Source organism: Pelodiscus sinensis, chromosome 1 (genome assembly GCF_052426305.1).
Source record: "Pelodiscus sinensis isolate ZL-2025 chromosome 1, ASM5242630v1, whole genome shotgun sequence".
Classification (NCBI taxonomy): Eukaryota; Metazoa; Chordata; order Testudines; family Trionychidae; genus Pelodiscus; species Pelodiscus sinensis.
This window is the reverse complement of record NC_143052.1, coordinates 254,351,038-254,366,574: the sequence shown is the minus strand read 5'-3', so window position 1 is coordinate 254,366,574 and position 15,537 is coordinate 254,351,038. Positions and strand designations below refer to the sequence as shown.

The window sequence follows — 15,537 nt, the reverse complement described above, 5'->3', positions numbered from 1 at the left end:
AACATAAGAAAGGTCAGAAAAACAAAAGTATATTTAATCATACATGGCTTATTAAGGAATGAACCCAGGAACTTGTCATTTAGAATTTGCTTTACATATAACAGGATATCACTTCATAAATGCAAAATCATGGAGCCATTTATCTATTATATATTTGAGTTGATCTGTTTGTGAGTGTATTTATCTGTTTGTTCAAGAACTCCTCCTTAATGGTAAGAACTAAGACCACCAAATTTGGTATGTAGCTTCCTCTTATCATAACTCAAAGCAAAGTCAGTGTTTGGTTGTGCAGGAAAATGGGATGTGCCTGGATTGGGATTATTTCTAATAAAAAAAGAAAGGGAGTGCTTTGCTATATAATGACCATATGAGGGCACCAAGGGATACGCGATGGAAAGCAGAGGCTGTTATACTGTACAATGACCACAGGGGGCAGTAAGAAGCCAGAGATGGGGACTGGGAAAACTATAACCCCATTGGGCCAGCAGGAAGTGGGGTGAAGAAAGGGACTGCTATCTACTAAATATTTGAGAGGGTTTGTCTGTTTTAGTAGGTCTACACTACAGAGTTTTGTCGGAAAAAGGCCGTTTTTCCAACAAAACTTGAAGAACGTCCACACTGCAATTGCATTCTTCAGCAAGAAAATCAAAAGAACAGAGGGGTTTTTCTGGCATTTGGTAATCCTCATTCTACGAGGAAGAAGCCTTTTTGCGAAAGAGCGCTTTCACAAAAAGGTGTGTGTGGACGGGGAAGAGGGAGTCCTTTCAGAAGAAGAGGAAAGAGGAAAAAGCACAGGTGCCCTGGTAGCCATTCCATCCATAGCAATCACAACTTACATGAGAAGGAGCATTAATTCAGTCTGGACACTCTCTTTCAAAATAGCATATCGCTTTTTCGATGCACTTTAGCAGTGTGTATGCTCTTTTTCGGAAGAAGTTCTTTTGGAAGATCTCTTCCAAAAAAAGCTTTTTCTGAAAGAAGCCTGTAGTCTAGATGTAGCCTTTCTGTGTTTGTTTGTGTGTGTGTTCTCCAGCCACGGGGCATGCAGTCCTCCCCAGGCTGTGCCAGCTGCAGCAGCTATGGAGAGGTGCTTCTCACCTGAGCCCGAGCTGCTGGGATTAGAGGATTGGGGTAGTCCCCTCTCCCTGGGGCAGCCTGCATACTGAACCCCACACCCCCCAGCCCCACCTCAGAGCAATGATTTAAATTAAGAAAAACAAAAATTAATTGAGATAAGGGACCCAAGCAACACTGGGTAAATCTTCTAGTAATTAGAATAAATAAAACATCCATTCTGACATAATTTGTACATTTCACGTATGTATGTATCTATGCATCCATTGCAAAATCTTTAAGTATCTGAATAAAAAGTTCCCCTTCTTTCTCCCCTCTCCCCAAGTAGAGAAATCTAATCTAGAGAGGTTAGTTGAATCTCTGATATTGGCGATATTTAAAAGTATGGAGATATTTAAGGGCATGTTAGACAAATATCAATCCGGGATGATCCCACCGTGAATGCAGGGGACTGGGACTTGATGACCTCTCAAGGTCCCTTCCAGTTCTAGTATTCTATGATTCTATACTGTTTTCCTCCCCTTTTTGAGGATTTTAATGGTGATTTAAAAGATGCTGTGTTGCTATGACTTAGAACAAAGCCTTGTTTGAGCTATGGAAGAGTCACAGCAGCAGAGCTGGCTTTCCCTCTTCCCATCAGGTGTAAAAGTCTCCATGGTCATTCAATTTTTGAGACTGCCAAGAAAGATGACAATTAGCATCAACTATGACAGTAAAGTTTTGTGATTTTGACATTTTTTCTGCATTAGAAATAAGCTGAAAGTATTAACAGGTTTCATAAGCCATCTGATGGTAATGACTTCTGGGTGGTCTCAAAATGGTTGCCTAAAACTAAAATACCCTTATCCAGTACTAATCCAATGAGTGATCCTGCCCTGCTGCCACCTCCTTTCTTTCTTTCTTTCTTTCTTTCTTTCTTTCTTTCTTTCTTTCTTTCTTTCTTTCTTTCTTTCTTTCTTTCTTTCTTTCTTTCTTTCTTATTTTGCTATGCTGTTTAACCAGACTTAGACAGCAAGCAGTGCAAGTTTACCTCTGAGAATTGGAGTAATTATCGTAGAGAGGAGACTTCCAGCATTAACAGCCAAATAAAACAGGGAGAAGAATCTGCTTCTTTGTTTTTCCTGCAGTGAGAAATAGAAAATACATTTTAAAATAACTATTTAGAATATGGATAGTCAGTACTATGTTGACCAGACTCTTCTGTCCTAAATTGCAATGTGAGATTGGAGTCAGCTCAATATTTAGTACTGATGGCACAGTGCATGTATTTGTAGAGAATGCTGGAGTAGGAGCTAGCTCTTCTTTTGGACTCAATTACCTGAGCAATGGAAACATGGGAAGATATATATCTATTATTATTATTATTATTATTATTATTATTAAAAATGAAATATGAGTCCAACTACATTTGAAAAATATAATTACCTGTTCCTCGTCAAATTGATCTCCACCAAATGCTGCTACACAAGGTTTGATTCCACCAGTACCAAAAGCAATCAAGATCAGGCCAATCATAGACAGACCACTGGAAAAGGGGGGAAATGTACCTCAGTTTAGTTTAGTAGAGGTAAAATAACATCACACAAGAAGAAATGCCCATGCTTGCTAATAGCAACAGCATTAAACAAAGGAATTCTTAATGAAAACTGTGTTCTAACATTCAAAAATGTTCTGGTCTATATATGACACTTTTGTGCAATATTCTGCAAAAGAATTATCCCTGAGATGAACCAGCATGGAAGGCCAGGGACACAAAAGGTGCATCACGGAGGAGGACTCTGGACTTCAGAGAGCTGACAGACAGCTCAGGCAAACCTGCTATAAGTCAAAGGATCCCATGGGGCTGACCTACCTTATATGAGGGCCATTTCAGGCCTTGCAGCAGCCCAGAATACAGGCAGTAGAAAGGTGGCCTAAAACCATCTTTGTTCTTGCTCATGCTGGCCTGTGATTTCTGTGCTGTATCTCAGGAAGTGCAAAAGAGTCTCTAGTAGTTTATATTCAACTTTTGCTTATTCTTAGATATTCTGTCCTGGCTCATTTAACTGGGAGAAATACTATATTATATTATTAATTATTATTAATTATTAACTATTATTATATAATTACTCTATTATTCAGGAGTATGATATAATTTACTTGAAAACCAAGATGTATTATTGAGGAAATTTGAATGGTGTTATTGTATCTTGTACAATGTATTTCCGGATGTTAAAATTCTAGCTCCAAAATCAGATGAAAGTAAAATAAGATATTTTGCTAACAGAGAACCTCTTTTCCACAGACCTTGTGAAAATCTGAAGGCTGATGAGAAAAATTCACAAAATGTATATTTCATACTCAACACAGTTTATTTCTAATCATTCCCTTACAGAGTACAGATTAAAAATAAAATTTGAATGAAAGAATTCTGCCATAAGGTAAATGGCTGCTTCATTTAAATTAAGTGAAATCAGCATAGTTTGAATTTTCCACACATCCTCTGAAACTTTTCAGGTAGATAAAATAAAAGGGAAAAACGGTATAAAAGCAGTGAACTCCACAGGTTCTCTTCTCTAAAACTATGAAATCTCAGGAAAATTGATTATGTAAAATTGAGCTACTTTAGGGAAGGTTTTTCCAATGGTGTTAGGATAGGGGTCATATAAAAGTTCCTTATACAAGTAGTAGAAAATAAGGAAAGGCTGATTATTAGACAATTTAAACAACAAGTATAGTAAATTGAAGAACTAAATTATTCCATCATGTATTAATCTGAAAGACAGAAATTTGTAATGAAACTTACATGTGCAATGAAATGTTATCAGGAGTCCCATCCCTGTTATAGTCTGTCAAGTCATTTATGGAACTTACTGCCATGATCACCTGTCCAATGGTATAAACAATGGACAGGGAGATAATGGTCCTGTTGTAAAGGAAGAAGACAGTAAATATGTCTTTTTAGCTGTACAGCCAACTCAGATTTCTTTCTAATTCAAGAGACTGTTTCAGGCAGAAAGATAATTGGTTAGAATAAACATGATGAATAAATCCATCATGAAATGGCTATGAGAATTTTATTGCAAGTTACTGTAAATATATCAAAACATTTTCTAAATAATAAACAATTCATCCCATTCCAATTACGCTTTTGATATTTTATTTAAAAATAGTCTCTGCTTAAAAAAAATAATGCAATTATATTACAGGACTAAATTAAAATAACAAGACAAAAGATATCAGAAAAAAAGGTTTGTATTCAGGCATGTTATTTAATATTTACATATTGTGATTGCAATGTTAGCACTTCAGTGATTGCCTCTTTAATAACCAAGTGAGAAAAAAAAGTAAGATTGTTAAAGTCTTTTTATCCTATTTAATATATTGTGAAATTTAAGCTCTATATGCATAATACCAACAAATATGAAACCTATAATCTGGTATATTACTATTTATAGTTCTTCTTCATGACACTTTAAGGAATAATAATGAAAACTACATAAAAGTATCTTCATAAATAATGAGAACAGCCCATTAGTTGTTTCACTCAGAGTAAAGTGAATTCATCTATGAAAGACTAAAATTCTAGACTAGTATCAGAACAGTGGTGCTAACTGCCATCACCAATCATGACTTTCTCTCTTGCCACTGGTGACTGAGTATGCATATTGCATGATCAAGAAAATTATAACTTTAAATTTATGTTCATTCTTGCTCAAAGCCCTTAAACGTGTTCTTAGCTTTAACTTTAATGGTACTTAAACATGATTAAAGCTAAGCATGTGATGAAATGTTTTGCAGAATGTGATCTTGTTAAAAATCCACAGACATATACATTACAGTATAGGAGAAAACGGACCATAATCTGATGTTCAGTAACAGGCAGGCATGTGCATCAAGAAAAAAGAGAAAAAAAAAACCATGTGTAATAGTGGACAAGACTGTCATATGGTGTGGAAAGTACTCAAGATTCCATTCAAACAACACTGGCATTGGCCTTCCTTTCCAAGCACAGTGCAGAAAAGCTCATGCTCAGGGCCTTTGGAATCTGGAATCAGACAGGCAAAAGTGAAAGAAACCTCAGCAAGCTGAAATATATATATTTTTTAAGAGCAAAGAATAATTTCAGGTACTGCCACTTCCAAATTCTCTGGTTTTACATAACATTTTCCTATTTAAAAAATATTTTTCAGTGTTAAAAATATATGCAAATAAGGGAAATGGCAAAGTACCAAGTAGTAACAAGTATAGGGCTGTGTCCAGACTCAGGGGTTTTTTCGAAAAAAGTAGCCTTTTTTCGAAAAAACTTCACCTGCGTCTAGACTGCAGCCGCGTTCTTTCGAAATTAAATCGAAAGAATGCGGCTTTTCTTTCGACGGTGGTAAACCTAATTCCACGAGGAAGAACGCCTTCTTTCGAAAGTACTCTTTCGAAAGAAGGCGTTCTTGAAAGCAAACAGGCTTTTTGGAAAGAGAGCATCCAGACTCACTCGGTGCTTTCTTTCGAAAAAGCGGCTTGCTTTTTCGAAATTCCGCGTGCAGTCTAGACGCTCTCTTTCGAAAGAGGCTCTTTCGAAAGTATCTTTTGAAAGAGCCTCTTTCGAAAGAGGCTTGCAGTCTAGACATAGCCCAAGTGAAAAACAGAAAGAATGTAGAAAATACATTTTTCTCTAATTTCTGTCAATTACAATGATTTTAGGTGTTAGTCTTAACAACAATTGAAAATACATTTCAGATAGGAGTGTGCCTTTTTCTGAGCTGACAGTAAGAAAATCTTGTTGCTGTTCTTTGTTTGGTAGGCTCAGATACTACAAGGACAAGGGCCATATAAGTAATAGAGAGGCAATTGATGGCAGGAGCAGCCAAACTTACTGACACTCTGAGCTGCACACAACAATCTTTAGAAGTTCGAGAGCTGGGACACACTTGACAGGATTCAGGGCTTCAGCCCTGTGGGAAGCATCTGCCAGAGCTTGGCACTTCAGCACTTGGCACTTGGCACTTCAGCACCACTCCTGCTGAAGCCTGAGCCCCAGCAGGTGCCCCATCCAGGGCTGAAGCCCTGAGACCACCCCCTTCCTGTTGGCAGAAGGCTATGCCCCCTACCTCATTGCAAGGGTCCTGAGTCCCTCCTCCTCATTTAGTAGGTGGAGATTGCGGGGGGACCTGAGGGCTCCACAAGCCCCACTTTAATTGTAAAACAGTTTGGCCACCCCTGATTTAGGCAATTGGTTCTATAAGATTTACTTTTATGTGCAGCACATTGCAAAAACGCTATGTATCCTCTTCTACAGACGAGAACTCCCTGTCCAACAGAGTACGTAGAAAGTCCCTGAGGGTACTCCCACACAGAGATTGTGCTGGTACAGTGAATGGGTTACTTGAGGACTGAAACTCCATGACATTAATGCTATAATTATTAGTATTTTGGCTAACTTCCACACAGTCCTCTCTGGTAACCTTCTTCATGAGCTTTACATTAGTAAAGCTTCAAAAGATTAGTCGAGTTAGTCTGTACAGGATAAACTTAAAAACAACAAATAGTCTGGTAGCACTTTAAAGATTAACAAAACATGTAGAAGGTAACATGAGCTTTCATGGGCTGTGCTACCATACTATTTAAAGTGCTACCATACTATTTGTTGTTTTTTACGTTTTAGTAGGTTTTTTGCTTTAAAAATTACATAAAAGCATATTTTAGAAGCAAACTAAAAGTTTTATATTATTTCCACTAGTCAAAACTCAGTTTCTAAATTCCAACAGAGTACTCCCATTGAACTCATAGTAAGCCTTTGCAAGATCAGGGATTCATACAGCTTTGGCAATCTGATATAAATTAATTATTGTGGAAGAAACACAGAACCCAAAAGCATAGTCTTGATAAATGAGTTAAAAGTTGAAGGGTGGAATTCACAAGTGGAGCACAGTTGTTGCTTTAGGACTGTAGATCCAACATGTAGGTGCCACTGGCATCCACAAACCCCCTACTTGGCTGCCACATAACCCTATAAATGCCTATGTTTCCCCCATTAAAGTCTTCCAGATTTCTAAATTTCAGTGGCTGGACATACACACATCTGACTATATCTTGGCACCAACTTATAGATTGATGCCTAACTCACTCCTAAGCATCAGTTGGACCAGAAAATATGCATTACTTGACTGTCTTGGCTCCAGGGCCTGATCAGGTAAGCATATTCAAAGCACACTTAAACCCCCAAAAGACACTAACAGTAAAGATGCCTCTTCCCCCCATGATAACTTTTAGTTTAGTGGTTAGAGCACTCCCTCAGAAAGTGGGAGACCCAGGTTCACATCCATCCTCTGCCTGAGGCAGAGAAAGGATTTGAATGTGGATTTCCCACTTCCAGGGTAAATGCCTTAACCACAGGCTATGTAGTAGTTTGGGGCAAATCTCTACAGTTGAAGCTGTTATATTACGTACAAATGACTAAATATTCAGCAAGGATTCATCTACACAGCACAGTTATTTTGAAATAACGGCTGTTATTTTGAAATAATGATGTGAGCGTCTACACAGCAATTCTGTTATTTCGAAATAATTTTGAAATAACGGATGGCTTATTTCGAAATCTGCAAACCTCATTCCATGAGGAATAATGCTTATTCCAAAATAGCTATTTTGGAATAGCAGTAGTGTGGACGCTCCATTGCTGCTATTTCGAAATAGCTCCTCCCCAGGGGCATTCAAACTAATTACTCCCTAGTGCATCCTGGGGCTCTAAATTGAGGTAGCACATCCACATTAGGGAAGCCTGCCTTGGATTAATTTTGAGGCTTCCTTGTAGTATAGACGCGCTATTTTGAAATAAGCTGTTTTGGAAAAAAAATCTGAAATAGTTTATTTCAAAATAAGTGTGCTATGTAGACATACCCCAAGAAAAGTAGAACTTAGGTTTCTCTCATCCCTGAGAGAGTGTCCTAGCTGAGTCATACTCATCCGTTCTCTGTCTCAACGAATATTTATGTCAGTGACTCAAGCTTCCAGTTCTGAGTGAAATCTATTAAAACATGAAGCCTCTCTACAAATCTGAATTCATTCAGCTCCTGACAGTATTCGTTAATCCTGAGGGTAGTTTGAAACACTCTCTCCCTAATCAACAGTTAGAATTCCATTGCTTTTTGCCACCGTGCCTTCATTTTCTTGTTGATTTTCAAATAATCACTCACATGAACTTTCCCAGCCAGGAGTCTGCAACGATTGCTCCAAGGATTGGAGTCAAATAGCACAGGGCAACAAATGTGTGGTAGATGGCTGTAGACAGGTTATCATCCCAACGGAGAAAATATTTGAAGTACAGAACAAGCACAGCTACAAAGGGGAACAAAACAATTGGTTAGAGAAATGATAATGAGTAACAGAAACCAAAATCAGGTAAAGACTGAAAAGGAAGTTACCTCGCATTCCATAGTAGGAGAATCTTTCACAGAACTCATTGATGACAATGAAGAAGATGCTGAGTGGATAACCAAAGCACCTTGGCTGAAGGGGAACAGTAGTACAATGTGAGTTCCAACAAAGCCATTAAATGTGTAAATAGAATCATTATCTGGTCAGTATCCATAATTCTACCCCAAGTCAGTACAAATGTTACCCGTTACAGGCCAATTAAAATATACCAGTGTAGATAGATCTATTGACTGCAATGGAGCGAGGCAAAATTGTAATTGAATAAAAGTGTCATGTATTGCATATTTAGGATGTTAAGCTTCTAATATCTAGAATAGTTCAGACTAGTATCCCAAAATATGCAAAACACTTTTTTATATCATATTTTTATATTAAAATCTAGCAACATTTTTAGAGGTCCTTTGTCAGGTGAAAATGATTAATCTTTTGTATTGAACTAAAGCAAATCTTCCAGTAAGATAACCAGTCTGGACATGAAACAAAGAAGACACAGATAATCCTCCACTCCCCTTTGTAGTTTGTTCTAGTGGTTAAACACCTTCACTCTTAACATTTGGGCCTGATTTAAATTTGTCTGGCTTTCACTTCCAGACATTAGCTCTTCTGTACCTTTTTCTACTAAATTAAAGAGTCCTGTAGAACCCAGTATTTCTACCCAGTAAAGATAAAGTTTAGTTTGCAAATACATTAAAAATGCATGTGAGTATTTGCATGCTGTATCTTTTAGGTCCTAAGAGTTTATGATTCATAAATTATTGAGCCATGTTGAGTACCATGGTGAGAGCAACAAATACAAAATTAGGCAAAACAGCCAATATATTTGCACAGATCTTTAAAAACCTTCTGTTATACAAAATGCTTTGCATAATGGTTAATATTTTGAGCCAATAATCATCATTGTTTTATCTGCCCTGAAACTTGGAATCTGTGAGCTCTGTGATACACAAACTGAAACACTGTCTAATATATTTTCACTGTGACTTTTAACAAGTACCTCTGGGCCATCACCTTAAATGTTTTGTACTTACAATATAACAGAGTATTATGGATCACAACAAATACTGGTACCTCTCAACAGCCACAGCACACTAGATTCACAAGCTACTGGGCCTTGTCTTAAGTCTGGCCTTTTTTACTGTCAGTATGGCTTCACATATAAGAACAAATTGAACATATGGACTGACTGCAAAAAATACTTGAGATCTGGATGTTTAGTTATGAATATTGGAATCTTTCCAATATTGATGGTGTTCAATTGGTGGTGTTCTCTTCGATCTTTCCTGTCGAAGGTAGGGGCCCGGACAGAGACAGCTGCATCCTGGAGGTGAATGCCTGGCTGAGAGGATGGTGTCGCCAGGAGGGCTTTGGCTTCCTCGACCACGGGAGGCTATTCCAGGAAGGACTGCTGGGCAGAGATAGTGTTCACATTTCGAGGAGGCGGAAGACCCTATTTGGACACAGACTGGCTAACCCAGTGAAGAGGGATTTAAACTAGATTCGACGGGGACAGGTGAGCAAAGCCCACAGGTAAGTGGAGAACATGGAGACCTGGGAGATAGGTTGGAAATGGGAGGGATCATGGGCTAATGGCAGAGAGAATGAAGGGTCAGGGCAAAACTGGGAGGCAAAGTCAAATCAGTATCTTAGATGCCGATACACAAATGTGAGAAGTATGGGTAATAAGCAGGAAGAACTGGAAGTGTTAATAAATAAGTACAATTATGACATTGTTGGCATCACAGAAACTTGGTGGGATAATACACATGATTGGAATGTTTGTATGGAAGGGTACAGCTTGCTCAGGAAGGATAGACAGGGAAAAAAGGGAGGAGGTGTTGCCTTATACATTAAAAATGAACACACTTGGAGTGAGGTGGAGATGGACATAGGAGATGGAAGTGTTGAGAGTCTCTGGGTTAGGCTAAAAGGGGTTAAAAACAATGGTGATGTCATGCTAGGGGTCTATTACAGGCCACCTACCCAGGTGGAAGAAGTGGATAAGGCTTTTTTTAAACAACTAGCAATATCATCGAAAGCCCAAGATTTGGTGGTGATGGGGGACTTCAACTATCCAGACATATGTTGGGAAACTAACACAGCGGGGCACAGACTATCCAATAAGTTCTTGGACTGCATTGGAGACAACTTTTTATTTCAGAAGGTTGAAAAAGCTACCCGGGGGGAAGCTTTTTTAAATTTGATCCTAACAAATAGGGAGGAACTGGTTGAGAATTTGAAAGTGGAAGGCAGCTTGGGTGAAAGTGATCATGAAATCCTAGAGTTCACACTTCTAAGGAAGGGTAGAAGGGAGAACAGCAAAACAGAGACAATGTATTTCGGGAAGGCGGATTCCGGTAAGCTCAGAGAGCTGATAGGTAAGGTCCCATAGGAATCAAGACTGAGGGGAAAAACAACTGAGGAGAGTTAGCAGTTTTTCAAAGGGACATTGTTAAGGGCCCCAAAATAAGCTATTCTGCTGCGTCGAAAAGATAGAAAATATGGCAAAAGACCGCCTTGGCTTAACCATGAGCTCTTTCATGATCTAAAAATAAAAAAGGAGTCATATAAAAAATGGAAAGTAGGACAAATTACAAAGAATGAATATAGGCAAACAACGCAGGAATGCAGGGGCAAGATTAGAAAGGTAAAGGCACAAAATGATCTTAAACTAGCTATGGGAATAAAGGGAAACAAGAAGACTTTTTATAAATACATTAGAAGCAAGAGGAAGACGAAGGACAGGGTAGGCCCACTGGTCAGTGAGGAGGGAGAAACAGTAACAGGAAACTTGGAAATGGCAGAGATGCTTAATGACTTTGTTTCGGTCTTCACCGAGAAGTCTGAAGGAATGCCTAGGGGTATGTCTACACTACCACCCTAGTTCGAACTAGGGTGGTAATGTAGGCAACCGGAGTTGCAAATGAAGCCCGGGATTTGAATTTCCCAGGCTTCATTTGCATAAAGCTGGGCGCCGCCATTTTTAAATGTCCGCTAATGCAGACTCCGTGCCACGCGGCTACACGCGGCACTGACTAGGTAGTTCGGACTAGGCTTCGAAATGAGGAGTAACGGTAGTTCGGACTAGGAAGCCTAGTCCGAACTACCTAGTCCGTGCCGCGTGTAGCCGTGCGGCACGGAGTCCGCACTAGCGGACATTTAAAAATGGCGGCGCCTGGCTTTATGCAAATGAAGCCTGGGAAATTCAAATCCCGGGCTTCATTTGCAACTCCGGTTGCCTACATTACCACCCTAGTTCGAACTAGGGTGGTAGTGTAGACATACCCTAACATAGTGAATGTTAGTGGGAAGGGGGTAGGTTTAGAAGATAAAATAAAAAAAGAACAAGTTAAAAATCACCTAGAAAAGTTAGATGCCTGCAAGTTACCAGGGCCTGATGAAATTCCCCCTAGAATACTTAAGGAGCTGATAGAGGAGGTATCTGAGCCTCTAGCTATCATCTTAGGAAAATCATGGGAGACAGGAGCGATTCTAGAAGACTGGAAAAGGGCAAATATATTGCCCATTTATAAAAAGGGAAATAAGAACAACCCAGGAAACTACAGACCAGTTAGTTTAATTTCTGTGCCAGGGAAGATAATGGAGCAAGTAACTAAGGAAATCATCTGTAAACACTTGGAAGGTGGCAAGGCGATAGGGAACAGCCAGCATGGATTTGTAAAGAATAAATCATGTCATACTAATCTGATAGCTTTCTTTGATAGGATAAGGAGTCTTGTGGATAAGGGAGAAGCGGTGGATGTGGTATACCTAGACTTTAGTAAGGTGTTTGATATGGTCTCGCATGATATTCTTATCAATAAACTAGGCAAATACAACTTAGAAGGGGCTACTATAAGCTGGGTGCATAACTGGCTAGATAACCAAACTCAGAGAGTAGTTATTAATGGTTCACAATCCTGCTGGAAAGGTATAACAAGTGGAGTTGCTCAGGGGTCTGTTTTGGGACCGGCTCTGTTCAATATCTTCATCAATGATGTAGATATTGGCATAGAAAGTATGCTTATTAAGTTTGCAGATGATACCAAGCTGGGAGGGGTTGCAACTGCTCTGGAGGATAGGGTCATAATTCAAAATGATCTGGACAAATAGGAGAAATGATCTGAGGTAAATAGGATGAAGTTTAATAAAGACAAATGTAAAGTGCTTCACTTTGGAAGGAACAATCAGTTTCACACATACAGAATGGGAAGCGACTGTCTAGGAAGGGGTATGGCAGAAAGGGATATACGGGTTATAGTGGACCACAAGATGAATATGAGTCAGCAGTGTGATGTTGTTGCCAAAAAAGCCTCAATTGGAGTACTGTGTTCTGGGCACCGCATTTCAAGAAAGATGTGGAGAAATTGGAGAGGGTCCAGAGAAGAGCAACAAGAATGATTAAAAGTCTAGAGAACATGACCTATGAAGGAAGGCTGAAAGAATTGGGTTTGTTTAGTTTAGAAGAGAGAAGATTGAGGGGGAACATGATAGCAGTTTTCAGGTATCTAAAAGGGTGTCATAAGGAGGAGGAAGCAAACTTGTTCAAGAAGCAATGGGCTTAACTGCAGCAAGGGAGGTTTAGGTTGGACATTAGGAAAAAGTTCCTAACTGTCAGGGTAGTAAAACACTGGAATAAATTGCCCAGGGAGGTTGTGGAATCCCCATCTCTGGAGATATTTAAGAGTAGGTTAGATAAATGTCTATCAGGGATGGTCTAGACAGTATTTGGTCCTGCCATGGGGGCAGAGGACTGGACTTGATGACCTCTCAAGGTTCCTTCCTTTCCTAGTATTCTATAATTCTACGATTTATCAGCTCTGTATAGCTTCTGTTACTGAAATGTTACACTTAACATTTCTTGAAAAGAAAAATAAAATAGTTTCACAAATTACAGTTTAAAATTAGTTTTCTGTGGAGAAATGAGAAAGGAACAGGAGACTGCTCTGCCTTTCATATTATACAATGACTATTTTGCACGGGCCTGATTCTGCAAGGTTCAGGGTGCTATTAGTTCTGCAGCTTGCAGAATCAAATGTTAAGAAAATCTTCATCAATGGAGCTTTGCCAATCTACACCTATTGAGGATCTGGTCCTTTAACTTTAGTCAGTTCTGTGAATAATACTTTGCTTTTTTAAAAAAACTCCAACAGCTTTTGTGTACTATAAGAAGTTACCTAATTTCTGAGAAGAATTTCATAAACTACAACTAGTTTTGGATAGCTCATATTTCAGACTTCTTAAACTGGGGATAATACAGTTTTGTGAGGCTAGCTACTAGAGTGATCACAGGAAATCTTGATACTAAGCCCTATAACACTGGTGGCAAAAGATCAAGTGCAGAAGGATCTTTGAACACAGATTAAAACATAATTGTGTGTGTCAGCTATAGTTAGTTAAAGTGAAAAAGATTACCAAATAGTGGCTTTAAAAAGCAATCAATAAGGAGGCTAAATCTCAGAGATAATTTAGTTTGAGGTTTAAAATAATCAGTAGTTCCAGAGGTCAAGTTTTTCTGGAATTTAAAAACAATTTATGGGTGAAAAGTGGCATTTGATATTGTTTGATATAATATTATGAGATTTCAGTAATGTTTATATTTATATTATTGTGATAATGTTAATCATTCAGATCCAATTAAATGCAAAGAAAAACAGCCCAACAGATCCAAATGAAAGAATCTGTAAAATGGAAATCTCACATGCAGTTAGTGAACTGAGTTTAGTCAATAGTGGATGATCTAAGCATAGCTCAAATGAAATTCCCGACCAATTTGCTCGATTATTAAGAAAGCTAGATATGAAAAGCCATATTGATTCCACCATGTTAGAAATATAAACTAGTGTCTTTTATCTATCATATCTGATTGATACTGTGTTTGAATACAGGGCATTCACAAAAAGCACAACTCAATATGATGGTCATTATCTTGTCAACTGTTATCAATTACATCTGCTGCAGTGATGGGTATTTTTTCGGAGACATTTTGTAACACTGATCTTGAGTTCAGAGCTAGGTACACTTATATAGTAATAAGATATTATTCCAAGAGACCACATTGATGGAAGATATACTAGTGGCAGTCCATGGGCTGGAAGGTGAGAAACCTTATGCTGCATATGAATAAGTTTTACAACTAAGGGAGAAATAGTAGTAATAAAAAATAAAGACAAAGATAAGACTGTCTAAATTATATTCAAACTCCATGTTCAGCTTGTTTTTTGGTTTACTGTTTCTTGACTCAAATATTGGCATATTACATTGGGTAAAACCATCAAATGAGCAAAAAAATACATCTGATTATTAGGGTTTCTATACATGTCTACAGACATACAAGAGCAGTCCTCTGAACAAAGTTCTTCCTAATATGTATTGCTCTCATTAAGGATATTAAGAAACTGGGGTTTAATTAGTCAAGTAGTTGATAGAATTTTTATTGTCTAAATGATTAGTCGATAGTCAACGAATTCAGTCCTGGCTCACGCCGGACCCGGGACCAAACCCTGCTCTGACTCTGCAATTTAAAACACAGTAGGAGCCCCCCGACCACAGCTCCTATTGCATTTTAAATTACAGAGCCATAGCAGGGTTTGGTATCAGACCCAGTGCAAGCCAGGACTGAGTCAGGCTGTCTGCCCAGTCGGCAGCAACCCCTATCCGTGGAGGGACCCAGCAGGAAGTTGGAACCCCCCTGTGAACAGGGGCTGCTTTGTGGTAGCAGCCCCTGTCCCCCCAACTCCCAAGGAGGGGGGGCAGGCAGAACCATGGAGATGGTGCTAGGGAAACCAGCTTTTAAGCTGGCTCCCCACCAGCAACGGCTCCTGCTCCTCACCCTGCTTGCTGCCTCTGATACACAGGCAGCATGGGGCAGAGGGAATGTGAGTAATCAACTACTCCCTTACATCCCTAGATCTCATCTTGCTTAACTACATCCCATAACTATGTGAAAGTAGCTACACTTTTTGTAGTTAAGGTATTTGCTGTGTTTACATTCTGATTCGTGTTTATTTCAGGATTTTCTCATTTTTTATCCTAAGCCAAATAAACTTTACTTTT

At 38.8% G+C, this 15,537-nt stretch overlaps 1 protein-coding gene across 1 annotated transcript in view; it reads right to left on the bottom strand.

Annotated features, from left to right (window-relative positions):
* Positions 1-15,537, bottom strand: part of SLC15A1 (solute carrier family 15 member 1) — a 54,398-nt gene that overhangs the window by 30,170 nt on the left and 8,691 nt on the right. Inside the window, exons 3-7 of the mRNA XM_006128130.5 lie at positions 8,472-8,556; positions 8,244-8,385; positions 3,860-3,979; positions 2,500-2,599; positions 2,105-2,195 (exon numbers count right to left, since the gene is read on the bottom strand). Coding sequence (XP_006128192.1) covers positions 2,105-2,195; positions 2,500-2,599; positions 3,860-3,979; positions 8,244-8,385; positions 8,472-8,556 — 538 coding nt within the window. The remainder of the gene's footprint in view (positions 1-2,104; positions 2,196-2,499; positions 2,600-3,859; positions 3,980-8,243; positions 8,386-8,471; positions 8,557-15,537) is intronic.